The 18,089-nt window shown below is 41.1% G+C and overlaps 1 protein-coding gene across 2 annotated transcripts in view; it reads left to right on the top strand.

The window, feature by feature from the left end:
• Positions 1-13,197, top strand: part of RYBP (RING1 and YY1 binding protein) — an 80,380-nt gene extending 67,183 nt beyond the window's left edge. Inside the window, exons 3-5 of one of the 2 annotated variants that reach the window (XM_056859058.1) lie at positions 8,821-8,997; positions 9,531-9,629; positions 12,587-13,197. In XM_056859058.1, coding sequence (XP_056715036.1) covers positions 8,821-8,997; positions 9,531-9,629; positions 12,587-12,839 — 529 coding nt within the window. In that variant the 3' untranslated portion in view covers positions 12,840-13,197. The remainder of the gene's footprint in view (positions 1-8,820; positions 8,998-9,530; positions 9,630-12,586) is intronic. The other variant, XM_056859064.1, reaches the window with a different exon arrangement.
• The last annotated feature ends 4,892 nt before the right edge of the window (positions 13,198-18,089 follow it).

The following is an 18,089-nucleotide window of genomic DNA, read 5'->3' as shown; positions in this document are numbered from 1 at the left end:
ATGGGGGGAAAGTCCTCCAGGTTCCCTGGCCAATCTGGCCTAGAGGAAAATTGCTTCCTGGCCCCAAGGGGCAATCAGCATTACCCTGGGCATTTAATAATCGCACTTAACCATGCTACTGTAACTTTGAGACTGGATTACTGTAACACACTGTACATTTGAGTTGGCCGAGAGGACGAGTCAGAAGCAGAAACTGATCCAGAATGCAGCAGCCTATCTATTAACAGATGCTATTCAGACTACCCCTATGGCTGTAATATTACAGGCAGCTACACTGGCTCCCTGCCATGAGGTCCTGTTCAAAGTGCTGGTTTTGACCTTTAAAGTCGTTGGTGTGGGTTCTAGGGCTGTCAATTTGGTTCGGTCCGAACAGAAAATCAACCGAATTCTCCTCGATTCGGCGCTTTTCTGTTCGGACGGATCCGAACTCAAAACTGGCGGGCAACCGAGGGGGCCGAATTCAGCGAGTTCGGGAGTTCGCGAATAAATCCGGCAAATTCGGCCGTCAGTAAGCAGGCGCGGGGTGCCCTTTAAACTGATCTGCGCCTCCCGGCTGGAAGGCGCAGATCAGTTTAAAGGGCAGCCCGCGCCTCTTCAGCGGGCTCCCCTGAAGGGGGGCGGGCTGCGCAGATCAGTTTAAAGGGCAGCCCGTCCCCCTTCAGGGGAGCCCGCTGAAGAGGCGCGGGGTGCCCTTTAAACTGATCTGCGCCTCCCGGCCTGGAGGCGCAGATCAGTTTAAAGGGCAGCCCGTCCCCCTTCAGGGGAGCCCGCTGAAGAGGCGGGGGTTCCCTTTAAACTGATCTGGCCTCCCGGCTGGGAGGCGCAGATCAGTTTAAAGGGCAGCCCGCCCCCCTTCAGGGGAGCCCGCTGAAGAGGCGCGGGGTGCCCTTTAAACTGATTTGGCCTCCCGGCCGGGAGGCACAGATCAGTTTAAAGGGCAGCCCACGCCTCTCTAGGGGAGCCCGCTGAAAGGTGCGGGCTGCCCTTTAAACTGACCTGCGCCTCCCAGCTGGGAGGCTCAGATCAGTTTAAAGGGCCCCCGCGTGCCTTCAGGGAATCCCTCTGAAGGTGCGCGGGGGCCGAATTTTCCCCCAAACTCCGGATCCCCCTGAATTTCCGGGGATCTGAAGCGGGGGAGTTCGGACTTCGGCACGGCCCGAATAAAAACGGGCCGAATTTTGCCGAATCCGAACTTTTGACAGCCCTAGTGGGTTCCTCATCCTTGAAGAACTGCCTCTCCCCATATGAGCCTGAAAGGACCTCCAAATTCTCACAAAGTTTGTTCTGTCAATGAAGGTAAGATCAGTTGCTGTAGTAGTCCCATCCTTGTGGAATGGGCTGCCAGTTGAAGTAAGAGCTTCATTCAATTTAGAAGAAGATGAAGAAGAGTTGGTTTTTATATGCTGATTTTTTTCCTACCGTTTATTTTAATTTATTTTTTCAAATTTATTACCTGCTCTCATCCCCAGCAAGCCAGGCTCAGGGGAGAATCAAACCAGTTTACAATCTCCTTCCCTTCCTCTCCCCACAACAGACACCCTGTGAGGTAAGTGGGGCTGAGAGAGTTCAGAGAACTATGACTAGCCCAAGGTCACCCAACTGGATTCATGTGTAGGAGTGGGGAAACCAACCCGGTTCACCAGATTAGGGTCTGCTGCCGATGTGGAGGAGTGGGGAATCAAACCCGGTTCTCCAGATTAGAATCCACCACTCTTAACCACTATACCATGTGGCAGTGTCAGGCCATATTGTTTAGGTGGAGTCTTTCTTTACTTGGCTTGAATTGTGTTCAATTGTGTTAATGTTTTTAATATAGGCTTCTGACTGGCTTTAATCTGATTGTTTTATTGTAAACTGCTTTGAGAAACAAGAAGTGGTATGGAAGTATAGCAAATATAACTATACACAATCAGAATGTGAAAACACCTTAATGATCTTATGAAATATATGTGCACACATCTGCATTCAAATTATAACAGAAATTGTCCTAAAATGGATTAAGTGGGAGATAGGTAAAATATTTGGCAGTATGCAGGGATTGAGCATAAAGCTTCTAATAGAGTTAGGCAAATATGAATACCACTGAACATGACAATGTAATGAGCTTTAGATTAATGTATTTATCTTCATGGGACAGTGCAAGAAATGTCAAGTTGTTGTGGATATTCAGAATAAGTTGATCATCACTGAGTTTGTTTAACATAGCAATAAGGAGGATAGACATCCAAAATATGATTGCATTAACTGGAAGGCGAATAATATAATCAAAGAGGTTTTGGGGGGAGGAGCCCTCCATAAGATTGCTAGGGAGGGCTATTTCCGTGGTAAGTATATTGACAGACCTGGAGGTAATAGGTAAAGACGAAACTTCTCCTTGCTTTCTGCAAGCACCTTGTTCTTTTGATCATGATCTCTACTTACAAAACACTATGAGCTGGATGATTTGTGATGAGGTTTTTTAACCTTTTAAAACCTGTTCGCAAGGATGGTTTATCGTCCTGTGCATGATTTGAGTCGAATAGCACCTTTGAGACCAACAAGATTTTGGGGGTATAAATAAACTTTCAAGAGCAAAGCTCTGTTTGTCAGATGTCTTGTGCATGTTGACTTGAAGAGGTTCCTGTGTTCTAATTGTTTCAGTTTGGGTTTTTTATCCAGTGGCTCCCTTCCACTTCTTCACCCACTGACTGAGAAAGACTTAGCAGAAGAGAGAGATTGGATCCAACCTTTTGCAATCAACAAATGTGGAGATGGCTCAGAGAACATGAAACAAAATGACAACAGGCCTTGGCTCCCCCCCCCCACCTCCCCTCATAAGATTTCCTAGCATGATTTTCCATCTCCTATCTGTCTGACAAGTATGACTCATGAGAGCTCATATTGAAATAAATAGTGTTAATCATTAAGGTACCACTGGTCTTTTGAAATATATTGCCACTTGAAAAAAAAAGTTGGAACACTAGGCCCATTTAAACCAAAAAAAGAAAACACAAAGCAGAGAACTAAGTGTGCTCAAGTTCAGTCTTAGGTGAAATAGTAGATTTTGTTATACTGAATCTAGAATAACGTTTCAAAGGTTAGAGTAGTTTTTTAAAAGGTTAGGATAACAGTAAAGAAAGGGGGTAGTTAATAATAGCTTTGCCCAGCCTTGTAGTGTCCTTTCTCATTTCCATACTCTTTCTGTACTCATAAGGGCCGGAAACCTCTTCTAAAAACCATACCTGAGGTTTTTAGGTTGCCAAATTCTGTGTCGTATTTCTTGTGTGTATTACAATTATACACACAACACATTCTGTCCCTGACATGTAAAAAGTCACTGCCTCTGGTATGTTATCAGCCAGGGGGGGAAACCTCCTCTATAGATAATTATTATCGTTATTGTCAACAGAACCTGCTCTGTTTGCCAGTAATTATGTGACTTTTCCCTAATGATAGGAGATGGTCATGAGACTATGAGGGGTGTAGCTGAAGACAGTCTGCTCAGGCTGTACCTTGCTGTTTTTCTCAATTCTGGGCGGTTTCACCTGTGCTGTGTAACGCAGCTGTCACTTTTGACAGCTTTATGTAGATTGGGCATGGTGGTTTGCCCTTGGCTGAAGAGCTCCTTCTTTTGAATGTCTGAAAGGAAAACTTTTGAAGGCTAAGTACCAATCATGCTTGTGCAATAGAAAATGTGAGACTTTGGTAAGGTCTCTGTTGATTGTAGAGAGGGAGGACAGATTTAAGAGATTAGTTGGCTGTGTGATTTTTGGTTAGGAACAAACTGCTTGGAAAAGTTTAGTTGCTTTTTGCCTTTCATGTTTCAAGATTGTTTCTCCAATCATAAAAAGAAGAAGAAAACTCTGATTCTTAGGTAGCCAAATTTTGTATGCCATGCTTGCTTGACAAATCATACATTCATTGATTATAGATTGATTGTGGAATTCTCTGTGAAAGAGCAGATTAATAGACTGCTGGTGGATGATCTTTAAGGTCTTTTCTATGCCTACATGTGTATGCTTCTACAATATTTTAACATGAATATATAATTGATCTGTCTGAACATTGCAAACTTCAGGTTATGTATAAGAATTTTCCAAATGGACATATTGTACTTCACAGTTAATTTGCAGTGCGGGGAGAGACGTTCTTTGGGTGTACTAAAATTAGTGTCAACTGGTTTTTTTTAATGCCTTCACATTTTTCCGTTCTGATTCCCATAAAGCCCTTGAATTTGTGAGATTTAACACATCTAAGCCACTTTGATTTATTCTTAAATATCACAGTTCAAGTCTATGTAGCTGTTGGGACATAAAATTAACTGGGATACTTCCTAAATGTTGTTTGCTGTATATACATCAAAGCCAACTTGGTAATGCAAACTCTGTTTAGGGCATTGGAAATTTTTCTGGAAACATTTCTAGAAAAATTTACAAGGTAACATAAGGCTTTTTGGTTAGGAAACCAGTTCTGCAGTATTGATAATTGAGAGTAACTGGTAGTTTAATGCTCTTGTATACATTGTGGAAAAGATGGTGGGAATTCCCATCTTCACACAGTGGTAAAGGCAGAGATATGAAACAGACCCCCCCCCCAAAAATACAGGTGGCAAATTAAAGGATGTGTGTTCTTTCACACATGCCCTCCCCCCCTATAGTACCAGTTTTAAAAATGGAACGTTTGGGGAAATCTGGAAAAAAAACATTTTGAAATACATTAAGAAGCATGTTATTTATTTTAAAAGAATGTCTTTAAAATTATTGCTTTAACTTCCCAAAATAGTTTTTAAATTTGTGCTGTTTCTAGTAGTGGGTCTAGTCAAGTACAACTCTCAGATCATCTTTTGCAGTACATGAAAGAAACTGGTCTATCACTCGCACTATGCTCATAGAAATAATAAACTAGAGATGATTGTTTTTCGCGGTATCTGAAGTTTATTAAGATAAAAATTTGAAATCTGACTAGAAAAAATTTCATATGATAGTATTTTCAGGGATATGTTGTTATAGATTTATACATTTTTGTTAAAGGGCCATGATATACTTTCCTGTGGCCATTTATGCCCACTGTTACTATGATTCTTTGTGTGAAGATAATAAGAGTTCACTGTGTTAAATCCGGTATCTAGATAATCTAGCTGATAATACTTAAATAATGAAATTAGGCTGGAGGCACTCTATCCCATTCCCCCACCACACACTCACGCCTGGAAGTAGTTTGAAAGAGGAATCACTGCTTGTGGTGTGCACACTCAGCCCTGTAGCCTCTCAAGAACAGGTGTTGCAGGCTTATTACTAGATTTCAACATACTGTTTTCTATGTTTCTCAGCTTAGATAATAAAACTCTTTTGTTTACTCTAGTATCAGTGGCTTCTTTCATCTCTCTTATTTTTATTTTCTCCTAAGATAAGCATTGATACCTGTTGCTATGTATTTAACATGAAGCATATTAGTAATTATTGTTTGAGTAACATTAGGGCATTTTTACTTTTACATTAATGCATGTACCAAAGGGTACAATTTACATGCCAGCTATTGGTAATGAGTTGGTCACGCAGTTTGGTGATGGATCTCTTCCCTGTTCCTCTCCCTTCAACAGTCTGTTCCAAAGCAGGAAAAGTTTATTTGTGGGATGGTTGGACCACGTGGACCAATAGCCTGACATGGGTCAGGAAGCTGCATAGGGGAAGGGAAATAGGAGGGGGGAATTTCCCTTTCTGCCTCTTCCAGGAACTTTCCCGGGGACTGCTGGGAGGAGGGGAACATGGGAAAGATCCATTACCATTCAATCCTTTCCATTCGTGGACTGCAGGGTCCACCCAGAAAAATACGTTTAAATTGCTAAAGAAATAAGTATTGTATGTGCTTCAGTTTCCCCCCAATATTTCTACTTTTTTTTTTTTTACACACATAGCTACATAACTTCTGGAAATTTTGCTTTTCTATATGGAGGGCAAGTGGCATAGTGCCAATGTTTAAGTTGCACTGAAGAAAAAATAGTTTAAATTCACCGCTTTGTAGCATGGATTTTCTTTTATTCTGTAGGTTAAAATCTGTATAAATATGTATTAGTGTTTGCCCTGTTTTCAGAGAAATATAGTCTTCTGCCTGCTATAACTTTAGCAGTACACTTATGCAGTTTGCGATTAAAAGGTGTGTTTACTTTAGATTAAAAGGCTTTTTATTTAGCTTATTCACTTGGGGTTTTGTTTTCTTATTTGTAAGAAATGTGAGCTAGGTTTATGTAGTTTTCTGAAATGAGTAAGAACTACCGCCTTTTAGTTTTATTGTATAATCTACTGCTTTGGTAGGGTACCCAGTTAAACAGTTTGCTTTTAAAGAAACAAGATCTTTTAAAGATCTTTTGAAGAAACACGATTGCTACTCGTGCCTAGGTTTATTCAGTTTCCCTCCTGGTTTCTTTTAGCAGCTTTCCTGCATACTCTTCCTCCAATTCCAGATTTACTGATACTATGTCCTATTCAGACATCTAACACTCAGATGTCAGTATTTGCAAATTAATGTATTTTCTTTTACTACCTAACAGCCCAATCTTGAGAGCTGCAGCGGCCAGGGACGGTGTGGCCGTGGTGGCGCCTCCAAAGAGGTTTAGCTGCTATAGTGGGGGGGGGGGGGGAAATGGGTACCGCCATTGCTTAAGGGGGCATTCCCAGGCTGAAAGGGGTTAGGAAGCGGCCTAATGGCATCTCCGCCCTCAGAACGCCTCCTGGGACGCCGGCGCTGGGAGGCCAAGTTGGTGTCTGAGGGCCATGCTGCTGCCACAGTCCGGGGTGGTGGTGGTGGTGGTGGTGGTGGCGTAAATGCCCTTACGCTGGTGTCCAAGCCAGTTTAGATGGCACAAGTGGCACAGATACCAGCGTAGGGGTCATGCTGCCTCCTAAGCACATTCGGCCCCCAAGCTCAGGAATGGGCTGAAAGTCACATTTGCTTGTATGCTCACATCTATTATTAGTCCACAAATACATTGACTAGCCTGTCTGCCCACTCATGTTTATTCATCTGTGGTCTAAAGTGTGTGTGTGGGGGAATAATGTAGCTTTAGAAAGCTTCTCAGCCTGATCTGCTGAAGTGCTTCTTATTTTTCGCAGGCAAAACAGTTAGTTGGCAAACCGGACCTAAATAAATATCAGCTCACAGTATTGTTCCCCAACAATTGTTGATTTGGTTGTTGTATGTTTCATTTGCTGTTTTTGGCTTAGATTTGTTTTCTTAGGCTGATCTTTGTCATATGTTGAAGACTACAGAGAAAGCAAATATTGTGCTGGGCATTTTGTGGATGTCTGCAGAACAGAATTATTTTATTAATTTTAAAAAATTATCTGGGTTTTATTTCATGTGTGTTGGTAATTCAAATTGTCTTAAAATGCTATGTGACACCAGCAAAAGCATATCATTGTCTTGCAAAGTCGCAAAAAAATGTTTGAGGAAGTTTGGGTTAGGGTTACAGATCTGAATCTTACTTTCCTACTTTTACTTCTGTAGTTCATGTCAGCAGACTATACTTAAAAGCTCCTTTTAAAATCAAAGACATTACCTGGTCTGGTTAGGGTAATCTAAAAGGAGTGGACATAATCTGCAATGATCAAGCTATAGTGCCCAGTCAGTCTGCATTGCAAAAGGTGACGGAGAATTATGATTGCTCTCGGCAAATGAGAATTTGTGTGCGTGCTGCTCTTTATGAATCAAAGATTCAGAGGCTTTGTCTGTTATAGCTGATGATTCGTAGGGGTCCCAGTGAGTGGCAAGTAGGACCTAATCCAGGACTCATGAAAATCAGAGGCAGTAATCATCTCCTAATTGCACTGTTGGCTCTACCTGTCCTTTGACTGAGCCGTGACGGTGCAGACTTTAACTCAGCCGATCCAGATGCCATTGGAGATCACCGGTGTCATCTCCAAGTACTTTTTGGCCTGGTCTTAAACTGGACCGATGGACTAGCTGCTTCCAGTTATAGTGCATGCCTGGCCATTCTCAGCTTTTTAAGTTCATCTTTTAATTCAGAACTTAATCAAAATACTGCCCAAATTTGCCACTTTCTTTTTATTCTTTGCAGGTTTGCAATTGGGGAAGGTTGCGGACAGTAGTATTGAGAAGCAGTGCTAGTGGGAGTCTGGCACAGAGAGAGCCGCTAAAGACAAGCTGAATATACCATTTGTTTTAGATTTGTTCTGATTGACAGTCTCTCTGTTGTGAATGTCAGCCTTGCAGCTTTAGGGAAGAAGGATTTATTCGAATAATTACAGCTGAATGAGACATTTACTAACTGTGTTTTCTGTATTTAACAATTTACCAGTGTCCATTTGATGAAACAGTACAAGCAGCCTGGGTCAGTTAGCATAACACTTCAAAGTGCAGACAGCGTGAGAGTTTTACAGCTTTCACTGGCCTCTTCAGCATGTTTTCATGTCCAGACTTTTAAAATTGTACTTTTTTGCTGTAATTACTAGTATTGTTGGTTTATTTGAAAATGGGAAGGTTAGTTCCTTAGATGAGCACTATGTGCTGGTTTCCAGTTCCTGAGCAGTGACGCTCAATCCTAAGGAAAAGAGACTTTCTCTAAAAGAAGTGATTGCTGAGTTCCTAATTTTACATATAAGAATTATTCAGAAAGTAATTGGGTAGTATGAACTATAAAGTTAACATTTGAAAGAGAGTGCCGTTTTAAAATTGTGGACTTAACACATTTGCTGGTTAACACCAGACAATTCCTTGTTTGATGAAAATACTTGTTTACTAATGCTTCTGCTGCAGTGAGCCATTTGTTTTAATAAAGTCACTGACAATGAGTATCCCTTTTTTTTATTTCTTCTCACATCATAGGAAACCTAGGATAAATTCTCAGCTTGTTGCACAACAAGTTGCTCAGCAATATGCTACCCCACCGCCTCCTAAAAAGGAGAAGAAAGAGAAGGTGGAAAAGCAGGAAGAGAAAAAGCCAGACAAAGAAAAAGAAATTAGTCAAAGTGTTATAAAGAAGAGTACCAACAAGAAGACTAAGTATGTTTCTGGGCCACCCATCCAAATTAGAAATCCCTAACCTCTTAGCTTGTACCCCTTTACAAATGATCTAATCTGATGTGCCCCCCAATTTCCCTAGTTTAAAAACCCTACTAGGTGCCTCAAATATCCAGTGACTCCTTAGTTTCCCCCTTGGTCTCCAATCACTCTCCTCTCTCTTACCACCACCCAATTCTTGATTCATGTGACTTGGCTCTTTCTGTGCTGCTGCATCAACTTTAAATTTTTATTGCTCTTTATCCTCTTCCCAGACTAGCTGAGAGTGGAGAAGCACATTGATATACTATGTAGGACCTTATAGGAAATATCCCTTCTCCTAGTATTCCTGTGGTTTTATTGATGGGTGTGAGGGTTGTAATCATTGCAAGGTTTTTGTTTTTGTTTTTTTGCTTTGTGTGTGTATAAACACACGCACCCCCCTCTATGATATTAGTTATCCCAGTTTCAGAATGTATTTTCTTAACAGTATAGGGCCCTCTTACTATTCAGTTTTCTCTTCTCTTCTCTTCCAGGCCAAAGTCCGATATTGTGAAAGATCCACCAAGTCAAGCAAACAGCATACAGTCTGGGAATACAACAACAAAGACCAGTGATTCAAATCACACCTCAAGGTAATTTAATACCGAGTTTCCTTTGTATAACCTTCCTGAATTAGCGTCTTGGTCTGACTGATTATCTCTGTATGGTATGGGAAGGAACTTTCTTCCAAGGTAGTGATCTTGGCTATGTAACTTTTCCTTCCAGCCAGTCATTGGGGGGGGGGGGGGGAAGAGAGAATAAGGAGGATTGGATTGGATGTCTTTTCCCGTTCTGTAATTTTAAATCTAGTGGAAAGTGTTCTTTAGCCCCTTTCTTTTCACAAGTGTAGTGAATGGAGACACAAGAATTTGCCTAATGCTGAAACACTTATTTTTCTACTCTACTTCCATTGTTAACTAGGGCTGATCTGAACTCACCCATTCAGATCCATAAGGTTTGAGCCTCTGATTATCTGATGGATAATAATTGCAGAGTCTGAATTAATTGCAGAGCAGCCTGGGCCTGGGGTGTGTTCAGTTATCACCAGGGGCTGGTCTACCAGGTTTGCGTGGTAGGAACAGGGAGCCCTTCTGTTCCCACAAGGCCATCACTCTTGCGGTATCCCTCCTGCAGCCTTCTCCGTGGGCTTTGGATCTAACAGCAAAATGGAAGACATAAGTGTGTTTCTGTGGGGCTTCTTCTTGTTTTTTTTTTTTTTTTTTTTTGCGCCTTGATCTGAGTTACCAGGATTCCAAACACATGCATGGTGCATCAAACAGAATCAGCGTGCATGTTTTTGTGTTTTGCTCCATCCCTCCCATTCAAGAGGGTCATGTAATATCCTTCTTTCTGCTGAGCTGCGCTTTGGGCAAACGAGAAGATCCCACCATTACAGCAGCACTTGGGAAAAGAGCAAGGAAAAGTAGCCTCTATCTGAGAGATTAAGAGCAGAACCACCCTTGACAGCAACTTCCTTGATTTTTTTCTGTCCTTTTCTGTGTGCAAGAAATTCAGTCTGAGTTTGCCTCATTTGAAGGTTGCCATTGGTAAATTGAATTTTCCTGCCTCTAATTTGCTGTGCTTGGCTACCGTTGCAGTTTACCTTTAACACAAAGCTACTGTGCTGGCAATTGTACAGTAATTGGATGAAAATATTTTTAGTGTTATGCAGCACTGGATGTTCCTTCTGTTTGTAATCCTTTTAGAACTGAATAACTCATCAAGTACCATAGAGCTTGAAGGGAAGTTATGTTGTGTGCGCCTTTCTGATCTGGTCTGTAGCTTCCACTTCTTTATGACAACCAGCTTTTAATATCGTGTTTGAATAAAGTATGGCACACACCCAGGTTACGCCTTGCTCATTATCCTTCCCAGGAACTGTGATTGCAGAAAAACTACTAGGACATTTAGAGGCAGCGTTTAAGCCAAGAGACTGTGAAAACCAAATAGAAGTTCAGGGTATCTGGGAGCTCCTGCCTAGGTATACCGAGTCTATTGCTGCATGATTTGGTCATTTTCTACCTTACTGTAATGGGTGTGGTAAAAGAATAGACCCCCAAAGCAAAGTTAGCTTCTCTAACTGAGATGCAAGGACCAGTGGTAGATACAGAACTGTCTTCCCCATTGGTTGTTGTGTGGTAGTAGGCTGGATAAACATTTCTAAGCCTGCAGCATTGAGTTGCAAATTTGGGGGTAAAGGAGTGCTCTTCTGAGTGCTTTGTTAACAGACTGTCAAGGTAAGTAAGCACTGGGAAATAGGAATGATACCCCATTACCTATTAGCCTGCTTTTGGACAGCTCTTCCTGTTTCCTCATTTTAACCAGTACCTTCTTCAGCTAAGAAACCATAAGAGGATTTTGCAGGGCCAAGATTATTCTTGTAGCAGCCAGCAGTGTTAGAGAGTGCCTCTGTATGCTGCTGACTCTGAATGTGTAGGTTTTGAAGCCGGTGGTCAAGCCAATGCTGTCTTGCTATATTGATAACTTATTCCAGTTACAGTAACTCTTTATACATCGAAGCCTGCACACTGTTCAAAGTTTAGCCTTGGAAGTACAACCCCTTATTCTCGTGGAATGAATGCTTTAGTTCCTTAAAAAAAACACCCAGCCATTTGTTTTCTTAAGGTCTTCTTTGTTGTGCTGCTTTGGTTCTTTGGGTGTAATAGCAGGGGATTTTGGGCCTCCCAGCTAGTGAACTGATTTGGTATTCTCTGATATCCAGAGCTGTTGTGGCTAAAGAACTCCAGGCTGTTGCAGGCACTCATGTGAGTGACAGCCTGTGCTTTATTTGCGGACTTAATGACTGCACAAAAGCATGATGCAAAAACATTAAAAGGGTCCTTAGATTTAAAATAAGATATTGTTCCTTTTTATTGGTCTGTTTCCGCATAATGACCATGTGCTTTTCTTGGGCTTGTTTTCAGCAGCCATATTCAGAATAGACTATTTGAATAGTTTGGGTTGCCTTCCCTCTATAAATCATCAGCGGTTGTCAAAAGACACCAAGTTGCACTGGCCCCTCTGGTGTTTGTAATGGCAGAAATCCTCTATGCAAATGACAGTGCTTTTTTCAGATGCTTTTGTGTGTGTGTGTGTGTGTGTGTCTGTCAGTATTGCAATGTCACAGCTTTGGAACACACAAGAAGATGATGAATTCTACAAAATCCTTGTATCCAGGAAGGTACCCTGAGGCTTTTTTGATACTTGCGTAGCTCTGCTTTTACTGTTCTTTCTGGCTGGGTGGAATAGAGGATAGCTTCTTACCTCTGCGAAGGAAGCTCCAAGAATTTATTCCTCAGCCCCGTGCATTCTGGGGATTGAACATGCCGATAGACTGAGCATTTGAAAAAGAGCAAAAGGTCAGTTGGGGGAGGGGGAAGGAAGAACAGCCATGTTGTTCAGTATATGTTCATTCATCATTGGGCTGGCCCTCAACTCCCTTTAGAAGGGATCCTTGTAACTAAGTTGAGAAAAATGTCTTAACAGAAGGCTCATCTGTTATTTATAATGGGTCTCTCTCTCTCTCTCTCTCTCTCTCTTTTAATTTAAGGCCCAGACTGAAAAACGTGGACAGAAGTACCGCCCAGCAGCTGGCAGTCACAGTGGGAAACGTCACAGTAATTATCACAGACTTTAAAGAAAAGACTCGCTCTTCTTCCACATCGTCATCCACAGTGACCTCCAGTGCAGGATCAGAACAGCAGAACCAGAGCAGCTCGGGATCCGAGAGCACAGACAAGGGTTCGTCCCGCTCCTCTACGCCAAAGGGCGACATGTCCGCAGTCAATGACGAATCTTTCTGAAATTGCACATGGAATTGTGGGGGACTTACGAAATCAGGGTATGAAATTCAAATGCTCCACTTGTCCACCAGGCTGTAGCCGTCCAGGGAAAAAGCTCCAGTGCCACTTCCATCTCTTCTGCCTCTTCTTGAGAGTCGACATGTTTTTGGGGACATCACCTCTTAACAGATGACACTGGGATCGTTTGTGCTGGCTGTGGACATCTGGCCGTCAAGGAATTTCGCACCCTGACAATAACTTTTTTGACACTTATGTATTCCATTGTTTTATATGATTTTCCTAACAATCATTTATAATTGGATGTGCTCTTGACTCTACTTTTTTATAAATCTGCTGTGCACAATTTTTTTCCATGAACATTGCAATCTTTTTGTTTTTTTGAGGTGAGGGGAATGTGAAGTAAGCGGGAGAGGGCTGTTGGAGAGTTCTTTATTTATTGCATTCACAAACTCCATCCTCTTGTTCTTGGTTCTCTCCCCACCCCAGCATATCCTGTTTTGACTTCAGTTCCCCCTTCTTCTTCCAGTTATACTGTGTACTATCAGTTTTGATATAAATTATATATAAATATATATATATATATATATAAATAAAAATATATATAGGGTTATTTGAAACCAATACATGGAAACGCTGGTGCTTGAAACACTGTGAAGCGAAACAATTTTTAAGATCTGGGACAGTGAGCGCCCTTTGGAAAGAGCTGAAACTGGACCGGAATTAGTCATAAATGAACAGAGTGTTCCTGGAGGTTCAAACCGAAACAGGACCTGGCTTCCTTCTTCTTGGGCTGAAGAGTACTGGACAAAGATAGATGTCTATTTTCTTATTTTCTATTCTGTTTTTTGAAATCTAAAAGGTGCTCCAGGTCACTTGCATTCCTAGTAGAATATATATATATATATATAAAAAAACAATAAAATCCTCCAGCCTTGTCCTATGGCAGTGTACGCATTTTAGTGGCTGCAAGCCCACGCTTGTTTCAGAATGCCTAGTATTAATGTACAGGATGGCTACACATTTAACATTGCCTAGTTTTGCATAACCTGACTCATTGCGAGTGCGATGTTCTGTAATGTTTGCCATTGTCCAGATCTGTATTGGTTATGGGGATAACATTTCAATATCTGTGGTGGGAGAGGAGGCATTGTCAGTTTTTATGGTTCAGAGTAAAAGGGAGCTGCACTCCACCCAGCTAGTATAACAAAGCTACCACGTGACCTGATGTCATATGGCTTGTTCCCAATGCAAATATTTCATTGTCTGTCTCTAATGCTCTTTTGTTTTTAATTAATCCATTGTGTATCCTCAGAGAGAGCTTTTTTAAAAAAACAAACAGCCTGTCGTCCAATGATGATGTGTTGGGATTATTGCTGTTTAGCCATGTCTAGGTATCCTGCCATGCGAGCTGACGTTGTGAAGAACTTTTTTTCATACTGGTAAGGGGTGCAACGGGATGATGAGTAATTTCGAGTTCTTGCTAGACGGCTGTTCTGATGTCAGCTTCCTTCCAGCCCCATTAGAGTTGTGTTTGCAGTTTTGCCTAGCTTGGTTGTTACCCTGCTTCAAACACTAGAATGGAGAGATGGAACACTGTTGGGTTTTTCTTTAAAGAAACAACACCTTCAAGTTCTCACTGTGTGTGCTTTTTTAGGCGACCCAGAGTGCTTTGCTGTAATTTCAGCAACCTTCTTCCCCCCTCCCCTTTCTGTCAAAATGGATACTGTGTGGGTGTTTATGCTCAAAGGGCCACTTGCCAGAACTTGGTGCTAGACAATTACTATACTAATTATCTTGCTTGAAAAATATCAATTATTTCTGTTGTGTGGAGGCAATGAAATGGTTGCATTTTATCGGCTCAGTTGTAACTAACAGAGACACAAGCTCCTTTCGCATCAATTTTAAATTTTAGCCTATGCTTAACTGAATAAACCAACTCTGCTCGAAGCAGTGGAGAAGCAGAGCAGTGCCTTTGCAGCTGCAGTTTGATTCTGAACACGGTGCGTTCCTTATTAAATTGTTCTTGTATCTAATTTTTGTTGTTGTTGTTGGTTGGAATCCTATTATTAAAGTATTTATTGAAAAAGAAAAAAAGAACCAAAGGAAAACCAGATGATTCTCATAAGCTCTTGAAACACAATATTATCTGCAGTTTTTAGTAGTCCACATTGGTCCACCTTTTTAACATTGATATGATATTGTAAAGACATTCCTTTTCCAAGTTTTAATGTTCCTTTAAAGGATCTCAGGGAGGGTAAATTGGTCAGCCATATTTATTTTTTGGAGAAAATTTTAATTTTTAAAGAGAAGTTTGAACTTAGTCCCAGATGTGTGTATTTTGCACAGTTTTTTTTTTAAAAATGAAACGAACCAGAATGAATTAGGCCTGAGTGAATTTGGTCGCTTTCCCGGAGACCCGTTCCGTGGGTGAGGGAAGTGCACCTGTGTAGACAAATGGTGTCTTTCCTTCAGTGGTTCTTTAGAATAAGGGCTTGGTGCGGGGGTGGGGGAGAATGCAGTGTGGTATGCTGAGAAAATTTCTTTACACGGCAAACACCACCCACCAAGCACTGTTGCTCCGCGCCCGCCATTCCGCTTTGTGTGGGCTGCCATTCAAATGGTGCACAGCAGCTGGGGTTGGGTTGGTTGCGCCCAGTGAACCATTGGGTTGCGCCCAGTAAGACATGCCCCTTAGATTAGGTAGGTGGTAAAAGCTTTAAAGGTAACGAGCTACTCATTGGCTTACCAATTCAGTGGAATCCTCTTTGGGTTTTCTTTTCTTTTTCTTAACGTGTGCCTCGTGATATGTTAGCTTGTTAGGTGAAAAGTATGCAAATCTATCTTTGGCACAAGTGGACTGACTGAAGCTGCATTTGGTTGAAATTGTCAGCTAAGCATTCAAAAACTTTCTTGGGCCGCATTTTTAGCTGTTGCGTTGTCAATCTGCTTTTTTTTCTTACTTAACCCCTGTGATAGACAATACCCTTAAAAAGTAGCATGTTGTCTTGAAATGGAATCCCCTTCACTTAGTCTGCATTTCAGTTTTGCCATATGGTAGTTGGAGAGCATGTTTTAAATACTATTGTAGAGGAAGGGCCAGAAACGCTCGGACGCCCAGCGGCATGGAGAGCAGGCGAGGAAAAAGCACAGTGTTAACATTTGCAAGTTTCGATTTTTACACACTTCACCTACACACATGTGCGTGCACACCCATACACACAACAGCTTGCCTGACTTGCTCAGTTTGACGTAGTCATGCAAAGGGAATGGTAAAAAAAGCAATTTTAAGGTGAGCAATTTTAATTGGAGGCATTTCGCTTATTAAAAGGAACAGATTTTAAAATTGGACAAGTAGCTATATTCATTGAGAGACACTTCCACCTGCCTTATCGATTATCATTCTCAGTCTACTTTTTAAACAACAGTAAACATAAATTATTGAAAAATTATTAATTGCTGACTATAATAACCTTTGCTTGTTTGTAACCGAAAACAAAAATGATTTAAGAGCCAACATTTAGAATATGACAATGGAGCTGAACAGTTTTTAATGCGCAAGCAGTTCTGTTCTTGTGTATGACTTGTAACCTTAATTTACTGTGTAAAGATGGTTACATTATTTCTTTAGCTTTGTTTGTTTGGAGACAAATAGAGAATGCTTGTTTAAGTATGTCAAAACATAATTTTATCTTGTGGATTTTTATGTTAATGTATTATACGAGCTATATTTTTCATTTGCCCAGAAAGACAGCTTGTATAACGCTTTTGGAAGTTTTCTGCTCTGTAAAAGTCTTTAGAGCTGACAGTCCTGTTAGGTTTGTTTTTAATCTTCATGCTAAAAGTGTCAATGGTGGTTTTGTGAACTGGTCAGAAAAAATTCACAGGTCTTAAATGTTTTCGGGAAATTTATATTGGACACTGCTCTTTGTCTAGCAAATAAAAGATGTTAATATATTCCTGTTACCGGCATGTGCACGACTGTTATTAGACGCCACTTTATCATTTTCCTGCTTTAAATAGAAATGTCTATTTATGAATTCTGCTTGTAGTTTTTTCACAAATAAAATAGTAACATTTAATTAAAGCTGAATTTCTATTCTTTGGTGTTTAACAGTGTTGAGGAAAGGAATAGTTAGTTTCTGAGCTAGCATTTTTCATGATAACTTTTATACTGGGGTATATACATGAGCTTGTATGTTCTTCGCTGGTGAGAGCCAGCGGTGTGGTTAAGAGCGGTGGACTCTAATCTGGAGAACCAGGTTTCATTTCCCATTCGTCCACATGAAGCCTGCTGGGTGACCTTGGGCCAGTCACAGTTCTCTTAGAGCTCTCAGCCTCACCTACCTCACAAGGTGTCTGTTGTGGGGAGAGGAAGGGAAGAAGATTGTAAGCCGGTTTGATTCTCCTTAAAAAGGTAGAGAAAATTGGCATATAAAACCCAATTCCTCTTCTTCACTAGTATTTCAAATAAGCAAGTTCACATACCCATTATTTGTTTGGCCTTGCTTTTAATCATTGGAGTTAGATGCTAAGGTCCCTGAAGTAAATACGTCTTCCTGATTTTTCAGCTGCAGAAAGCTAATAAGCAGAGTGTTTAAAATGCATCTGACAAAGTGTGATTTAGCTCCCAAAAGCTTATGTCTCAATAAATATGTTCTTTTAGGTCCCACAAGACCTAACACAATTACCCTCTGATTTTAGGACATGTAACAAGCAAAGTCCTCTGAGGGCTTCAGCTTGACAATCTGAGTTTTCATTTCATTAAAAAAATGAGAACAAAAACTTGCCTACTGTAGAGGGTTTTCTATATGCCACCTGATTTTTTTAAATGGAAAAATATTCAATAATGGGCATGGTGTGGAGGGTAGACAACTTCCCTCTCTCACACAAGGCCAAAGGTCTTACAGTGCATTCCTAAACTGAATTACACCATTTCAAGTCCATTGAAGACAGTGGGCTAAGAAAGGTGTAAACGCTGTTTAAGATTGCACTATTAATCTGTTTTATATCTGGACTTGCATAGCACTTGCATAAAAAGTCTCAAAGACTTGGCCCAGTTTCATATGGATCAATGAAAACACTAAGCTATATGGTAAACTACTTCATTTTCTGAAAAAACTACTTTGTGATTCTGTTGTTGTGATTCTGATCCCAATGGAAGTCTATTTCACGTAGCTGGCTCAAGGTTGACTCAGCCTTCCATCCTTCCAAGGTCGGTAAAATGAGGACCCAGCTTGCTGGGGGTAAAGG

This window comes from Euleptes europaea, chromosome 1 (assembly GCF_029931775.1).
Source record: "Euleptes europaea isolate rEulEur1 chromosome 1, rEulEur1.hap1, whole genome shotgun sequence".
NCBI classification, from domain to species: domain Eukaryota; kingdom Metazoa; phylum Chordata; class Lepidosauria; order Squamata; family Sphaerodactylidae; genus Euleptes; species Euleptes europaea.
This window is presented reverse-complemented; position numbering and strand designations above follow the sequence as displayed.